At 35.2% G+C, this 18442-nt stretch overlaps 2 protein-coding genes and 1 pseudogene across 2 annotated transcripts; all 3 read right to left on the bottom strand.

The window, feature by feature from the left end:
* Positions 1-918: 918 nt before the first annotated feature.
* LOC125362228 (olfactory receptor 5AL1-like) lies at positions 919-1863 on the bottom strand. Its single transcript, XM_048360953.1, has one exon. It carries the CDS (start codon positions 1858-1860, stop codon positions 919-921), a length of 942 nt encoding a protein of 313 aa, XP_048216910.1. The 5' UTR covers positions 1861-1863.
* A 4544-nt stretch (positions 1864-6407) lies between these two features.
* Positions 6408-7349, bottom strand: LOC125361855 (olfactory receptor 5AL1-like). The gene has a single exon (XM_048360454.1). The coding sequence runs from the start codon at positions 7347-7349 to the stop codon at positions 6408-6410; it is 942 nt and encodes a 313-aa protein (XP_048216411.1).
* A 4433-nt stretch (positions 7350-11782) lies between these two features.
* Positions 11783-12703, bottom strand: LOC125362559 (annotated as a pseudogene).
* Positions 12704-18442: the final 5739 nt, after the last annotated feature.

Here is an 18442-nt window from a genome sequence, read left to right as displayed (position 1 = left end):
AGTAAATATAAATGTAAAATCATTAACTCAGTATTTTACAATCAAACACAACACAGATTCAGGCACAAGAATTAAAGCCAATGCTACAAAGACCTGATGTGGTCTGAGATGGGATCAGTAAGTAATATTTAAAATCAAGTAGTCTTGTTAATGATATACTCCTCATGCATGCAGACCAGGGATTTATGGGAAAACTCCAGTCTGTAAACCTCATCGTTAAACTTTATTATTTTCCCAGACTGTTGATCCTATAATGATAAAATATAAGAAGCAAGAAATCCAGCAATTACAACTGAACCTAACTATCTTCAATTTACACAAAAAACAGTCTAAGCTGCTGTTCACAAATACTGTGCTTCTTAAGTTATTATAGATAGGATGGAAATGCCATAATCATTGATTTTACTGTCACTTTAAGTCTCCTATTCATATTCTCCAATCTCTCTCTCTCTGCTCTTTCTGTATCCTTCTGCCATTAAAATTAAAGACATTCAGCCAGGCTCTGGTGGCTCACACCTGTGATCCTAGCTAGGTAGAAGGCTGAGATCTGAGGATCTCATTTGGAAGCCAGCCTGGGCAGGAAAGTCCACTTGACTCTTATCTCCAATTAATCACCAAAACCCGGAAGAGGTGCTGTGGCTTAAGTAGTAAAGTGCTATCCCTGAGGTGAAGAGTCCAGGAACAGCCACCAACCCCAGAGTCCAAGCCCCATGACCAATAACAACAACAACAAAAAATGTAAGATATTCAAATTTACACCATGGTTGTTCCCTGAAAGTCACTGAGATTAGACAGGGGACATTTACTGTATACTGAGTGAGGCTGAGTTTTCCAAGTGAAGATGATGCACTTTACCAAACTTGTGACTCTATATAAAAACCAATTCAAAGTCAATGCAGCACTTCAATAATCCTTAAGTTATTTATTGTCCAAACATAGCTTTTCTTTCATTCTCCTCAGGGAATTTTTTACTTCCTGGTTTCTCAAGCTGTAGATTAGTGGGTTTAGCAAGGGAGTCACTATTACAAAGAATACAGAGGTAACTTTATCAGTGTCCAAAGAATGGCTGGACTTAGGCTGCAGATACATAAAAATGATTGTCCCATAAAATATTGTGATGGACGTCAGGTGGGATGCGCAGGTAGAAAACACCTTCCTTCTCCCTTCACCAGAATGCATCCTCAAGATAGCAAACAGGATGAAGACATAAGAAATTATCACAATCAACAGAGAGCAAAGTATATTGAACCCAGCAATGATTAGCAACATCATCTCTTTGATACTTGTGTCAGAACAGGCCAGCTCAACTAGGGGAACGTCATCACAGTAGAAATGGTTGAGCACAATGTAGCCACAAAATGATAATTGAAATGTTGCCAGAGTTTGTGCAAGACCCACAGAAAATCCATACATGTATGTGCTAGCCATGACTTGCATACAGAGACTCCTTGGCATAAGAATGACATAAAGCAGAGGATTACAGATAGCTATATAGCGATCATATGCCATGATGGAGAGCAAAAACAGCTCAGAAACCAAAAAGGTGATGAAGCAGCATACCTGCATGGTATAGGCATAGAATTTTATGCTCTTTACTTCACGTAGAAAATTCACAAGAGTGTTTGGAGTGATGGAGGAGGTGAAACAGAAATCAATTAAAGCCAGATGTGTGAGGAAAAAATATATGGGTGTGTGAAGCTGAGGACTGATGTGGATTAGCACAATCAACCCAAGATTACCCAACACCCTGCCTACGTAGATGAGTAGGAATATGCCAAAGAGAATGACTTGAAGTTCCAAGTGGTCTGTGAGTCCCAAGAGGATGAACTCAGACACGGCTGAATAGTTGCCATGGGCCATAGAAAAGGTGGAGAAGCCTTCTAAAGTTCTATCAGCTCACACACTCTGAATAGTATTGTTTGTACTGGAATAACCAAGTGTAACTCAAGAAATGATCTTATATTGTGCACATTCAAAACAAAATCTTCATGCTGCTCTAAATCAGACTGCAGTGCTTTGTCAGAGGCAAAAATTCCAGATCATGCCACCTTGCCAGGTATTTGTGAGGACAGAAAGATTATATATTTGAAACTTTTGCATAATTTGTTAAGTTATGTAATACCTATTGGGGGTAAAAGAGAAATTGTTGAGAATTATTTGTGCACTAGTTCCAAACATATTCTTGTTCAAGTATTGTTATACTTTAAAGGAAATTGCACTAAACTTAATAAAAGAGACACTGTTGTTTCTTGGATGCGTCTTGGTCAGATGAGGAAATATCACAGACAGACCACAATGGACAGAAGCACAACTGGTGTGCCCTTCCCATTAGTGCAAGTCACACAGTGCATTCACTGAAGTTTATGATCGTATATTATGCAATCAGTAGTTATAACATAGTTAAAATTGACTTCAGGAAGGGGTTTGATATAATATCTTGTATAGTATGGCTAGAATGATCTTAACATTTCATTTTTTTCTCTTTACAACTCTTTCCTTCAATAGCCAATTAGTATTTTGAGTCAATTAAAATATAATACAAAAAGTTTACTTTTTTAGTGTGAAACACCTCTAACAGGTTAAAAGTACTTTCATATTTTAAATTAATCTGCCATGCATCTTCAAACATATGAAAATATAGCAGGAGATGCTAAGACATATATTAGTTATAGTTGTGTATCTTTAGCTGAGGCAACCTCAACTGTATATTCCAGAAATACCCTAATTTACCCTAAAGGGAAATCAACAATAAATAATCTATATTATAGCACCATCCTCTACCCAGTCACACCGTGACAAAGTAAAGAACCTTCTTCATGTATTCCTCCATCTTGGCAGTAACGTAAACACTAGGTAGTTGCTGTGCCTCTTATGTTAGTCACCTGCTCACCACCCTCTGTGTGCTATAGTACCTTGAGTCCACTCTGATGTGCACCTCTAAGCTTTCATTCACCACAGATTTGGAGAGTCCCATATTCCTAACACAGAGGATTACATTTGTGATAAATAAGCCTTTCTTAAAGACTTGTTTCACCACAGTATGAAGGATATCACCATCTTCTCATAGATGAAATGCCTCCAAATAAGATATGAAAATACTTGAACAAATGAATGTATAGATTTGTCCTTTTAAATCCTTTTCAATGGCTTCAGTGACCTTGATGGTTTTCCTCTTATGCATTGTTTTCGAGTAATTATCAACAAGACCAAAAGGACTCCGATATACCTCATGGAAAACTGTGAATGATGTCACCACTCCTTAGCATTTCTGTTGTTGAATATATATTTTACATGATCTATTGTTGCTGCTAGGGTATTTTCCTTGAATTGCAACATTTAAGATAATTTTCAGATGAAAACTATGATGATATTTCAAAAACACAAGGGATTAAATCATAGTTTATCTTTGGGGACCTAATTTACTTAATAGGTAAATTTTAACTACTTGAGTACTGCAACTCTATACTTGTCCTAAATGTAATGAAGAGTTAAGAAATTATAGCAAAGAGAGTTTTAATATTTGGGAAATAAATCAGATAATATTCACTTACCTGAGATTTGCTCTTTTGTGTTAATACAGATTTTATAACACAGTTGTAGATTTTTCCATAATATAATGTAATACAGTAGTTTGAATTCATCAGGATAGTCCTCTGAGAATGTGGTCTTTATTTTAGAAAGCTTTTAAAATTTTCCCTTTGTCAAAACTGATAACCTCATTTCAGGATTCTTCTTTATGTCCATTTGATTTAAAAAAAATTAATTTGGTGATTATTGTTCAGCTATCAACTTCTGTCATTAAGTCACAACTTTCATTTTGTCAGTGAAAACCCAACACTCCTGATAGGTAAAAGAAATCTAGGCCCATAAAATATCAATAACTGATTTGAAACCCACTGTTTTTTAAAGGAACTTTTATGTAACTTTCTGTTTCATACAATAATTTATGGCAATAATACTTAAATACCAATTCTGTATGCTTTCATATCCTTCTCAGTTTCATTTTTGAAATATTAGTTCAAAGGAACCCAATGTTTTCCTTAATATTTTACTCCCACTAAGTTAATAACCGTATTACCTAATAAGAGTCACTACTAATTAAACTTGTATAGGAATACATATATTCCATTAATGTTTCTCTGGAAATAATTTGGTGTATAATTAATTAAACTAATAATAGAGGGCTAACCCTGACTCATAGGGTGATAATTCCAACCTTCATGTCTACTAAGAAATCTTAATATAGAGAGGGTAAGATTGGCTCAGGCTGCTACAGGTTCTAGGAGTATGTTCCAAATTAATAATTTACATAGCAGCAAAGAAGATCCCATGTTACCAGAATGTAAATAGTGATGAACAGCTACGACTCTTGATTAGAAAGATATGAGAGATTCAATAACTGCAAGTCCATATCTCAGACAAAACAGAAAAAGATGTAAAAAATGTTTTCTATTTCCTCTGTGGTGACTTTTCCTTGATTTTAGTTTTCAAAGTAGAAAAATAACACAGTGAGATACTTAACATGCATTCCTGTACTCAGAGATCTTTCTTATGTTTTCAGAAATCAGAAGGATTTTTACTTAAATGTAATTTAGGAATGACATTGTTTTTGAGAATTATGAGGCACAAAATCCTGATGTAGATCCAGTTGTAATTATGAAAAACTCATGTGAAAATAAGATGTTCAGTTTTTCAAAATTGAATTCAAATATTCATGCTTTCATTTCATTTCTATATGGATCTTGGTGAGAAAGAGTTATTGTTGGCAAATCGCATAAGCTATCTTGATCATATTATTCTGAAATACCCATCTCATATGTTTGAAAAATAACAAACAATCCTGATGCGACAAAAACAATCAGTAAATTACAGTTTATTTTGACTTTACCAATTTTTGATAGAGCCAGAAACTTTTTTTATTTTACTCTATTGACTGTGTAATTTACAACTTTTCTTCTTGTTGTTGGTTCTGGGGCCTGGATGTGATTCCTGAACTTTTTTGCTGAAGGCTAGTGTTCTAGCATTTTGAATGACAGTTCTACCTCCTACATTACTGATTGTAAAGGAACCGAGATTGTTTCACCAAAAAGTCTGTTACACAAAAACCTGAAACAAAACAATGGAATGTCTGATACAGTATCAATGTTGACTGAGAACAGTCCACAGGATTGTGACATGTGTACTACACTCAGGAACACCTGCTGCTTTTCTCGAATCTCTACTGCAGTAAAAACAGGTAGAGAAAAACAAAGCAATTGGCCAACATGACAGCTATTAACTGGAAAGGTAGAATGGTTATCCAAAGTATATTGAATGAAAATCTTACACAGACTCAGGAAAACAAAATTGAAAGACAATGCTAAAAAGAAGCTGTGATGATCTATGGATCAGTAAGTAATATTTAAAACCCCAGGAAATCTGGTTAGTGACACACTCCCCAATGGGTGAAGACTGGAGACCGGTGGAAAAACGCCAGTCTCTAAACCTTGTTGGTTAAACTTGATTATTTTCCCAGATCACCTATCGTATAAAGATAAAATATAAGCAGCAAAATGTTAGCTATTAAAACTAAACTTACCTCCATTTTTTACAAAAAGCAATCAAAACTTGTTTCCAAGTACTATGGTTTTTTCAGATATTGAAGATATAATGGAAACAGTATCATGTTTGATTTTACTGTCACTTTAACTCTTTTTTTTGTCATGAAAGAAGAGTAGTATTAATGTAATATCTTGAAAACGCAGAACAAACATTAACTTCTAATAAGAGACTGTCACAGAAGAGTAGAGCCAAAGAGAAGAGTATTGCTTTCAGTGGAAAAAAAACTGCATTATTTTTAACTACTCAAGTACATAGATACTTAATTGGTGTCATTTTAGGCATACTGACTAAGATTAATGAAATCATCAATGCTTGACACTACAGCAGGCCTCTTAAGATAGTTGTAGACAAATCTACAGACACTACACTGTCATAGAGTTTCATAGAAGAATGAAGAAAATCAGCCTAAGAAAGAATGCACAGAGTATAAATAATTTAGCCAGTTTTGTAAATGTTAGTGTTGATACAACTCAACATAAATCTATATAAATACCTACCTAGGGAGCAGTAGAGATAAGGGAATATTAGAGAATCTAAGCAGTTGGAGATGATTTAGTCCACCTTTGGACACAATCTCCCATCTCTCTCTGTTCTTTCCAAATCCTCTGCCATTAAAATGTAAGACATTCAAAATTTATACCATAGTTATTATAGGAAAAGGACCAAGATGAGACAGTGGACATTTTCTGTACCCCAGTGCGGTTGAGCTCTCCAGGTGAAGGTCATGGCTCTGCCATTCACCAACATTGTGATTCTAGGAAAAACCCAACTCAAAGTCAACTCAACACATTGCAATAACTGTCAGGTTATTTGCTAGCTGAACATAACCTTTCTTTCATTCTTTTCAGGGAATTTTTTACTTCCTGGTTTCTCAAGCTGTAGATCAATGGGTTTAGCAAGGGAATCACTATTACATAGAATACAGAGGCAATTTTATCTGTATCCAAAGAATGGCTGGACTTAGGCTGCAGGTACATAAAAATGATTGTACCATAAAATATTGTGATGGAAGTCAGATGGGATGCGCAGGTAGAAAATGCTTTCCTTCTCCCTTCTGCAGAATGCATTCTCAAGATAGCAAACAAGATGAAAACATAGGAAATGATTACAATCAATAGAGAACAAAGAGTATTGAACCCAGCAATGATTAGCAGCATCATCTCTTTGACACTTGTGTCAGAACAGGCCAGCTCAACTAGGGGAACATCGTCACAATAGAAGTGATTGACCCTTTTGGAGTCACAAAATGACATTCGAAATGTTGCAAAAGTTTGTGCAAGACCCACAGCAAATCCATATGTGTATGTGCTAGCAATCATTTCAATACAAAGGCTCCTGGGCATGAGAACGACATAAAGTAGAGGATTGCAGATGGCCACATACCTATCATATGCCATGATGGACAGCAAGAATAGTTCACAAACTGCAAAAGTGATAAAACAGCATACCTGAGTGGCACAGGCATAGAGTGTTATACTTCTCACTTCACGCAGAAAATTCACAAGAGTGTTTGGGGTGATAGAGGAGGTGAAACAGAAATCAATGAAAGCCAGATGTGTAAGGAAAAAATACATGGGTGTTTGAAGGTGAGGACTAGTTTGGGTTAACACAATCAATCCAAGATTACCCACCACACTACCTAAGTAGATGAGTAGGAATATGCCAAAAAGGATGACTTGAAGTGTTGGATTATCTGTGAGTCCCAAGAGGATGAACTCAGACACCAATGAATTATTGCCATGGGCCATGGAAGACGTGGAGGGGCCTTCTATACTAAAGTTCTATCAGCTCACACAATCTGAGTGATATTGTTGTTACTGTATTAAACAAGCGTAGGTCAATATATGACTATGAATCACTGATCCTGTGTTGAGCATGCTCATAGGAATGTCTTCATGCTGAACCAGATTTCAGTTTGAAATGCTTTTTGCAAAGTAGACATCCAAATTCAGGCAGTCCTACAAGGAATTTTGGAGACAGAAAGTTATATATTAAAAGGTTTTTTTTTCTCTCATGTTCTTATAATTTAAAGAAATGAAATCAAATTAAAAAAAATTGAAATATTATTTCTTGGATATGTCAGAATGGGTTTGAGTAGATGAGAAACATCACAGAATAAATGACAACACTGGAGCCATAAAATCATAGTTGGAATGTCCCCACTTGTAGTGTACGACCCAATGTAAATCTGTAAATGATTGTGCCAGGGCACTTTCCAGCTAGTAGCAATAATAAGTGAAACATGGAATCCAGAAAAGCTTGTATGAAGTATCTTGAAGACAATTTTGGATACTGATGCTGTCTGTACATTGTATTCAGATTAGTTTATGTTTTCATTTTGTCTTCTCCATTTTTTCAATTTTTGAATAGCTTTTGTTATTTAAGTAAAAACTACCTTTAAAATGTATGTAGTTTTTCATGTTTTGAAAAAGATCTCATGGAAAAAGAATAGTGTTATAATTCAGATCAACTCCCTACTCTTTATCTTCAAAAATACAAAGGTAAACTAGGAGAAGCAAGGAAATCTTAGTATTAAAATTGGATTTCTCTGAAATAAAGAGTTGCAACAAATATTTGCATATTGAATATATCTCTGAGAATTCAAGAATGAATAATCTACAGCCCAATTGTGTGTGGTGTTAGACATATTCAAATTCAATCCATGGCAACATCTTCTACCTTGGCAAACCCAAGACAACCTAAAGAACAAACTCTTCTACCCCTCTATTTTGGCCTTATGCTTTGGGCAAATTCTCTGTTTCTGATGCTGGTCAACCCCTCCTCCTCCTCATCTACCTTCTCTTCCTCTCTGTTACAGCTTCCTTGCACTTTCTAGTATGCAAAATCTTGGCTCTTGTTTCCTATCAAACTGTAAATTGAGTTCAAACTTCCTAACAAGGCTGACTACGTTTGTGATGAATAGCCATTTCTTGTAGACTCCCATTTCACCCTTTACAATAATAAATACTGCTACCTAGCAGGACTCAGTAATTATTAAACCCTCCTCATAAACTATGAAAATAATCAAACAAGAGTAGTTAAAGATTTTGTCTTTTTAAATGTTTGAATTACCTCGATGTTTCTCCTTCTACATGTTGCTTTTGAGTAATGATCAACAGAGCCAAAAGAAGTCTAATATACCTTATGGAAAACTGTGGATGACACACTTCCTAGCATTTCAGTATTTAAATATATATTGTATGTTTTATTGTTGCCTTTGGATACTTTTCTTGAATTGCATCACTTTAAATCATTTTTGAGTCAAAATAATAATGGTGCTTTACAAATACAAGCAATTAAGTCATGGTTGTTCATTTGGGACCCAATTTACTTAATAGAAAAAATTAACCATGTGTGTAGTATAATTGTACAGAGAACCTCATAAGAAAATAAGAACCTAAAGGAAGAATTAAGAAATAATAGCAAACATTGTTTTAACAGATGAGATAGAAATCAAATGACAGTCACCTAGTGTTGATTTGTTTTTTTTTATGTGTTATTACAGCCTGTTCCAGTTTTGAAGTATTCAGGCTCTCTCTCTCTTTCTCTTTTCCTCTCTTTCTCTTCCTTTTTCTCTCTCTCTCTCTCTCTCTCTCTCTCTCTCCCCTTCTCTCCAGCCATGGATCATCTTGGCCACAGGCCAGCAGTTCGGTAATAAACGTTCTTTCCTGCCTGAATACCGCGTGGCGTTCTCCTTTACCGGCTACCTACTTTAAAAACCTAACAGTTATGGTATGGAGTTGCTTGAAGTTCAGTTGGTGATTCTCCTGCGAAGATAATTATTCTTTTATAAAGGTTTTGTTAATTGCTTTTACTTCTTTCAGAATCACAAATTACAGTTTAGGATTCTTCTTCATGTCATTTTAACATTTTAAAAGAATTTACTAGGAACTCATTCTTGTTAATCTCTCATCCTTTATCCCAAATCATTAACTCACTGTTTGTTTAATCACTGAGAAAACAATTTTCATTGTTAAAGAATGCCAGGCCTGGGGCTGGGGATATGGCCTAGTGGCAAGAGAGCTTGCCTCGTATACATGAGGCCCTGGGTTTGATTCCCCAGCACCACATATACAGAAAACGGCCAGAAGTGGTGCTGTGGCTCAAGTGGCAGAGTGCTAGCTTTGAGCAAAAGGAAGCCAGGGACAGTGCTCAGGCCCTGAGTCCAAGGCCCAGGACTGGCCAAAAAAAAAAAAAAAAAAAAAAAAAGAATGCCAGGCCTACACACAACATGGTTGACTTATTTTACTTTTTCTCTAGGAATATCGATGAATCTTCCTGTTCCACGCAAAAGTTAATGTCAGTCACACTTAAACACTGATTGACTTGAAGGATTTTCTTTTGCTTTTCATATTGATTATCAAAAATTCATTTTATGCGGAGTTGTGGTGATATTTACATACGTGTAAATCAGTATATTCTTGTCATACATAATAAAATTCCTGGTTCTGCTTTTGTAAAGTGTTTAGCTAGTTTATACCCTTTATAGGGTACATATGCATATATTAAATATATACACACATATGTACTATATTTATGATGTATGCTCTATACTATAGGTATATATGATGCAAGATGTGTACATGGTATTTTATATATGATATGTATATATATCATATATTATGTACACATATAAAGCAATATTTGGATAATATTGCCCTCTTCCCTCTTTTTCCCTCCTTTGTTATTTCATCTTCTTCACTGATCCAATACCATTTTGTATCAGACTAGTATAAGTTTTGAAAAATACATCTGCCTTGGGCTGGGGATATAGCCTAGTGGCAAGAGTGCCTGCCTCGGATACACGAGGCCCTAGGTTCGATTCCCCAGCACCACATATACAGAAAACGGCCAGAAGCGGTGCTGTGGCTCAAGTGGCAGAGTGCTAGCCTTGAGCGGGAAGAAGCCAGGGACAGTGCTCAGGCCCTGAGTCCAAGGCCCAGGACTGGCCAAAAAAAAAAAAAGAAAAAATACATCTGCCTGAAAAACACAGACCATTTCACAATCACATAACCAAAATACACATTATTCCTATTAAAACAACTCTAAGTATAATTTGGTCAGACTTCCATTGACTTATCAAAGAAACTCATTGTAGTTATATCACAGCATACAAATTAAATCATTTACTATTGAGAAATCCACATGAAAGTAAATGTAAGTTTTCTTGGAACATGAGCTGAAAGTCTCTTGTGTGCTGGGTAGACAGACTATTGAGGCTCTTTATCAGCAGATGGGCACGGGTCTGCTCAACCCCAGGTAGTATGATGGAAATTGCTTTAGATGACTGACTCATCTCTGGACTACATTCCTGCTGTCCAAAGCTCACACTACTCAAATTGTAAAATTACAATTTAGTGTCTAACAAAACTAAAAGAATTTTGTATACAAATGAACAAATATCTCAGTATTACATCTCCTGTATGTGGCTCCATAGTGTTTTAAATATAAAAGCTAGAAGCTGATATAAAAAGGAAATAATGCCTTTATAACATTTTGTCTGATTTCAGAACAATTTGGACCCAGATGCGAGTTTTGCTGTTGATAGGTGGGAAATTATATTAAGCTCCCAACTTACTTGCACAGGCACAAGAATGAAAGAAAATGCTAAGAATGGGCTGCACTCATGTGTTCTGGGATAGAATCAGTGAGCAGTATTTAAAACCATGGTAATGTTGTTAGTGATATATTCCCTATGAATGCACACTGGAGATCCTTGGAAAAACTACACTCTGAAAACCTTGTTGTTAAGCTTTATTATTTTCCCAGGTTGTTGATTCAATAATGGTAAAATATAAGAAGCAAGAAGTTGAGTGATTACAACTGATCCTAAACATCTTCATGTTCAACAAAAACCAGTCAAAGCTTCTCTTCACAAATACTGTGTTTGTACAGTTATTAAAAATATGATGACAATGGTATAATCGTTCACATTTACTGTCATGTTAACTCTCTTTGTTCATACTCTCCCATCTGTCTCTGGTATTTCCAAATCCTTCTGCTATTAAAATATAAGACATTCAAATTTATACCATGGCTGTTATTTGAAAGTTACTGAGATGAGACTGTGGATATTTACCGAACCTGGCGTGAGGCTGAATTCTCCAGGTGAAGATCATGGCTCTGCCATGACTCTAGGTAAAAACTAAATCAAAGTCAACTCAGCACTCTTCAAAAATCTTTAGATTATTTGCTGGCCAAACAACCTTTCCTTCATTCTCTTCAGGGAATTTTTTACTTCCTGGTTTCTCAAGCTGTAGTACAATGGATTTAGCAATGGAATCACTATTACATAGAATACGGAAACAACTTTATCTGTGTCCAAAGAATGACTGGACTTAGGCTGTAGGTACATAACATTATTGATTGACCCATAAAATATTGTGGTGGAAGTCAGGTGGGATGCACAGGTAGAAAATACTTTTTTTCTCCCTTCAGCAGAATGCATCCTCAAGAGAGAAAAGAGGATGGAAACATAGGAAATGATCACAATCAATAGAGAGCAAGGAGTGCTGAACCCAGCAATGATTAGCAACATCATCTCTTTGACACAGGCCAGCTCAACTATAGGGGAACATCATCACAATAGAAGTGATTGACCCTTTTGGAGTCACAAAATGACATTCAAAATATTGCAAAAGTTTGTGCAAGACCCACAGCAAAACCATATGTGTATGTACTAGCAATCATTTCAATACATCAGAATGACATAAAGTAGAGGATTATAAATGGCCACATACTGATCATATGCCATGATGGACAGCAAGAATAGTTCACAAACCTCTAAGGTGATAAAACAGAATACCTGAGTAGCACAGGCATTGAGTTATACTTCTCATTTCACGCAGAAAATTCACAAGAGTGTTTGGGGTGATAGAGGAGGTAAAACAGAAATCAATGAAAGCCAGATGTGTGAGCAAAAAAATACATGGGTGTGGGAAGCTGAGGACTGATGCAAATTAGCACAATCAATCCAAGATTACCCAATAACTGCCTAAGTAGACAAGGAGGAATATGTCTAAGAGAATGACCTGAAGCTCTGGATTGTCCGTGAGCCCAAGAGAATGAACTGAGATACCACTGAATAATTGCCATGGGCCATGGCGCATGTGGAGAAGCCTTCTATACTAAAGTCCTATCAGCTCACACGTTCTGTGTAATACTCTTCCTACTGGAATAACCAAGTGTGGGTCATGAGGTGATCATAAATCACTGATTCTTAGTTGAATTCGTTCAAAGCAATGTTTTCATGCTGAGCTTACTTTCAGTGTGAAATGCTTTGTGCAAGACAGAAATTCCAAGTCCTGTAGCTCTATGAGGATTTGTGAAAACAGAAATACTAGATTTTAAACATTTACAAAATTCATTAATCTAAGTCATGTGTATCTCAGATGGAGAATTATTTGTTCATTGAAATGGATTTTTGTTCAAGTATTGGTATATTTTTAAAAATTATACCCAATTAAGCAAAATGAAAATATTACCTCGTGGATGAGTCCAAGCTTGTTCAACTGGACCAGAAAACATCAGAGAAGTGAAAACACAAAAGCACAGGTGGGCTATTCCCACTGTGACCACAATTCCTACAGTGCTATTACTTTTGTGAAGCAGAAAAATAATAAACTTAATCATTGACTCCATAAAATCTATTATAAACACACTTAAGCAAAATTTGGGATAACTGTTGATAACTGCACATTACACTCAGAGTGATTTGAGTTTTTTCTCTTCCTAAATTTATCTCAACAAGGAATGTACCTAAGCAAAGAAGACCTCTGATAAGCAAGATATTCAGGATCAGTGCATCATTTCTTCATTTCTGCTTTTGTGCAAATATTTTCGACTCTGAGTATTCCATGACAGACCTCCATAGTACACATACTTTTTGATCTCAATAGCTGTTGGTTTCTCTTATTAGTGAGGGCACATTATTTCATGTTTTTGTTGTCAGTTGAACAAAACCAGCATTTACGCTTATCATTGTATTTAATTATTATGTGGTAGAAACCAAAATTATGTCTTCTTTTGAATATTTAATTTTAAATTTTGTTCTCAAACTATTCCTGCTTTCATAGCTTTTTATCTTTTCCAGTTTATTATATCTTTCAAATCACATATATGTTCAAATATTGATATATAATAAAAATTTATTTCAAATACTGTTATATTAAAATTTATATATAGATGTAAATATATACCTATCTATCTATATATATTCAAAAAATTTGTACACATGTCCTCTTACTGTCTTCCTCTGCTTTTAGCCAGTTACTTTACTCTTCATATTCCTTCAGTTCAGTGATCCTCGAAAAGACAACTTTCCAGGCTTGTTTCCCTCTATGCAATTATAGCTAAAGCAATTATATTTCTACATTTATTATCAGCATTTCTCCCACATTCTTATCTATCTCCATTCAGTGTAAATCTCTAATATGAGTTTTCTGTAGCACAAGTCCATTGATGTCGTTCACACAAAAGATAGTTTTGGGTTATTTAGTCACCAAAAGTATCTGCATTAAAATATATTTTTACTTTTACTTTGTGACTCTACTTCCTTTGTGTATGGTTGAAGTCATCCTAATATTTATTTATTCTTTTCTAAGCTAGCTTCTGTCAAGTTTACAGATCCTTGTTGCCAGTTGTCATCTAATTGTCTCTTATGTGGTCATGTCAAGTCTAGTCTCTAGACAAAACTTCTCCAAACTGTACACACATATTCCTAACTGATTCCCAGATAACTTCAATTAGATATTTTGGAGACTCTAATTGAATATATCCAAAGAATATCCTATCTATCCATTTCAGAAAATGCTAGACATGCCTAACCACAGACAAGATATAGAAACTTTATTAAGTAGGATGCTGGTGGTTCACGTCTGTAATCCTAGCTACTCACTAGGCTGAGATGTGAAGATCACCGTTCAAAGCTAGCCCAGGCAGGAAAGTCTTTGAGACTCTTACGTCCAATTAACCACAAGATAAACAAGTGGCGCTGTGCTTCAAAGTGTTAGATCGCTAGCCTTGAGTGAAAATGCTCAGGTACAGGGCCCAGGCCCTAAGCTCAAGCCCCAACACCAGCAAATAACAAAGCAGAACAAAACAGAAACAACAACATCAACAAAAAAATTTCTTATTAGATCCAAACTCAAGTGCAACCTGCTTTACTACTTAGTATCATAATGAGGTAAATACACTGTAGCATTACACAGGGTGCTCTAGAGCTAGACAGAGTAGATAAAGTTGCAGGAATATCTATAAATTCCTAATTCATATGCTTCAAAATAAATTCATAAGTTTCAAGCCTAATCATAGAAGTTGTCTATAGAAGAGAACATTCCAACCAACAGTCATTTGTTGTTTCTTGTGCTTTTCAGGATGGCCATTCTTACTGGAGTGAAACAAAATGACATTGCTGTTTGTATTTCACTTATTTTATGGCCAGAGATGCTGAGAATTTTATGAATGTTGTTTATATTTCTTCTTTACAGAATCATGTTCTCACTTCATTTGTTCATTCACTTTTTATTTATTTATTTACAAGGGTAGGGTATTTATAAAATATTCCTGTTTACTCTGGTTTTGAGTCCCTGGTCAGATAAGTAGATGACCAATATTTTCTTCCATTTTTTCAGGCTCACTTTCTATAGCCTAGTGGTTATTTCTTTGGCTGTGTAGAAATATTTTAATTTGATGCAATCTGTTTTGTCAATTCCGGATCTTATTTGCTGAATTATTGAAGCTCTCTTCAAGAATTTATTGCCTATGACTATATGTTCCAATGTCTTGCCTTTCTATCATTGTAGTTGTTTTAATGCTTCAGTTATGACATTAAATCTGTTATCCTTTTTTGAATTGGTATTAATACAGAGCAACAGGCATCTCTTCAGTCTTCTACATGTGAATATCTAGTTTTCTCAGCACCATTAGTCAAAGAGACTCTCTTCTCTAATATATTTTTTCAATTGTGTAAAATCATCTGGCTGCAACTGTGAGGGTTTACTTTGGGGTCTTCTTTTCCCTAGCCCTAAACATCTGCTTTTGTGATAATGCCATACTATTTTCCTTAATATGGCTCTGTAGTAGAGTTTCTTTTTTTTCTTGTTTATTGTCAAAATGATGTACACAGAGGTTACAGTGTCATACGTTAGACATTGGATACATTTCTTGTACTGTTTGTTACCTCTCCCTCATTTCCTCCTCCCCTCTCCTCTTTTCCTCTCCCCACATGACTTGTTCAGTTGGTTTACACCAAACAGTTTTGCAAGTATTGCTTTTGTAGTTGTTTGTCTTTTTATCCTGTATCTCTCGAGTTTGGTATTCCCTTTCAATTTCCTAGTTCTAACACTAGTATATACAGTTTCCAATGTACTCAGATAAGATACAGTGATAGTGCAGGTACAACCACAGGAAGGGGATACAAGAGGATCATCAACAATAGAAGCTACAGTTTCACATGGCATGTTGAAAGTAATTACAACAGTGATATATCACTCGTTTCTATAACATGGGATTCATTTCACTTAGCATTTTCTTATGTATTCATAGGGGCATAGCTACTGGGCTCTTGTGATCCTCTGCTGTGACTAGCCTAAACCTGTGCTAATTATTCCCTATGAGGGAGACCATAGAGTCCATGTTTCTTTGGATCTGGCTCACTTCAACTAGTATAATTTTTTCCAAGTCCTTCCATTTCCTTACAAATGGGGCAATGTCATTCTTTCTGATAGAGGCATAAAATTCCATTGTGTATATGTACCACATTTTCCTGATCCATTCATTTACTGAGGGGCATCTGGGTTGGTTCCATATTTTACCAATGACAAATTGTGCTGCCATGAACATTGTTGTGCTGGTGGCTTTAGTGTGTTCTTGTTTGTGGTCTTTTGGTAGATGCCTTAAAGTGGGGCTTCTGGGTCATAGGGGAGCTCTATGTTTAGCCTTCTGAGGAATCTCCATACTGCTTGCCAGAGTGACTGAACCAGTTTACATTCCCACCAACAATGAAGTAGGGTTCCCTTTTGGCCACATCCCCTCCAGCATTTATTATTGTTAGTTTTCTTGATATAGGCCATTCTCACTGGGGTGAATAGCTAAGAGACATATGAAAAAGGGCTCTACATCACTGGCCATAAAAGAAATGCAAACCAAAACAACACTGAGATTCCATCTCACCCCAGTAAGAATGTAGTAGAGTTTCAAGTTAGGAACTACAGTATCTCTAGAACTGCTCTTTCTGCTCTGGATTGATTTGTCTATTTGTGTTCTTCTGAATTTCCATATGAACTTTGATTGATGGAGATTACATTGAATATTGTGTATTCATGTCACCATTTCTTAATACCTTCATCAGTTTTAAGGCATCTAGGCTGCTTCCATAGCTTTGCTATACTGAATAATACTGCAATAAAAGTGAGTGTGCAGATGTTTCTCTTATATTCAAATTTATATTCTCCCATTTATATCCCCAAGAGTAGTATCTCTCGAACAGATGATATATTTTGATATATCACCAAGTAACATTGGATAGTTGTAGCAATTAATCAGGGAGACTATGCAAGAGAAGGAATGAATAAAAGAGATGATAAAACAGAAAAATATATATTCAATTGATAAATATATATAACTGTAAAATGTAATAAGTAGTATTATAAAGTTCATAAAATTCTTCATTTCATGGATTCATGGATTAGAAAAAAAAATTTCCAGATTTTTTGAATATGTTGTACCCAAGAATAGAAATATAAGCTGAAATTCCAGAGGGAATATTCCTGCCATTGAGTAAGTTTAATTGATGGCAGTGGCCAAAGGAAAGTCTTCTAGAGATGATTTGGTGATTTTTTTTTTTTCAAAATGCATTGGGGTTAATTTTCTTTCACAGTATAGTAACTAGGTGTAGGAATTTAGGCTGTAGGACACTTTAAAAAAATACATGCTCTTTGATTCACATCTCATAACTCATTTTTGTTAAACAAAAGTCCTTGTGTTTATTATGAAATAAACATCTAGGATCAAGCAAAAGTAGATCGAAATTTTGGGTGAAGCACGTGTGTGTGTGTGTGTGTTTGTGTGTGTATGTGTGTGTGTGTGTGAAATATGCCTATAATCTCAATTTGCCTCCACTATGGAGCTCAACATACTTGTTACAGAACTGTTGTGTAGGAGGTAACAAATTTAAATCCATTCATCAAATTGATAAGACATATTAAAATTCCAGTAAGTTATTTTTATTGATTGTGAAATATTTAACAAACGAATTTTCTACTGAAAATACAACCTTGAGAATGAGTTTAGAACTCATATTTAAAAAAACATATTGCTTTTGCTTAATTTATCTCAAGAAAAAGGTACATTCATTTAACGTATTATCAGCTACAGAGATGATCAGGTGATCAGATGATCAGATATCTCCATACAGTGGTATGTGGTAAAAAAGTCACTCATAAAATTTACTTAGAGTATTTTGCATTTTATATTTTAAAAATATAGTATCTACTCTTCTGTTGACAGCTAATGAATGAGGAAACAACACTTCACTTTCACATAATTTTTTTGTTTTTGTTTTGCATTTTTTTTGTGTGTAAAATAAGCTCTCCTTTGAATGTTGTAATGGCCACAAACTACAGTCCTTTCAACTTGACTTCCAGAGTGGTGGGTTACAAACCTGTACTACAATGCCTGTTTTTAGAATTTCGAATTCTTTAATGCAACAGCTATTTTGATAATGAAACAACCACAGCATGATAACATTGGTTATCATAACATTGTTTATAATGAGTTTTAAAGTATTATATATAGGGAGGGGATGGGGACAAAAGTCAAATATTTGCATCAGAATAAGTAA

Source organism: Perognathus longimembris, chromosome 13, assembly GCF_023159225.1.
Source record: "Perognathus longimembris pacificus isolate PPM17 chromosome 13, ASM2315922v1, whole genome shotgun sequence".
Taxonomy (NCBI): domain Eukaryota; kingdom Metazoa; phylum Chordata; class Mammalia; order Rodentia; family Heteromyidae; genus Perognathus; species Perognathus longimembris.
This window is presented reverse-complemented; position numbering and strand designations above follow the sequence as displayed.

Bases quoted from the DNA above. Each gene is read 5' to 3' on its own strand.
- LOC125362228 (XM_048360953.1), bottom strand. From the start codon at position 1,860: ATGGCCCATGGCAACTATTCAGCCGTGTCTGAGTTCATCCTCTTGGGA.
- LOC125361855 (XM_048360454.1), bottom strand. From the start codon at position 7,349: ATGGCCCATGGCAATAATTCATTGGTGTCTGAGTTCATCCTCTTGGGA.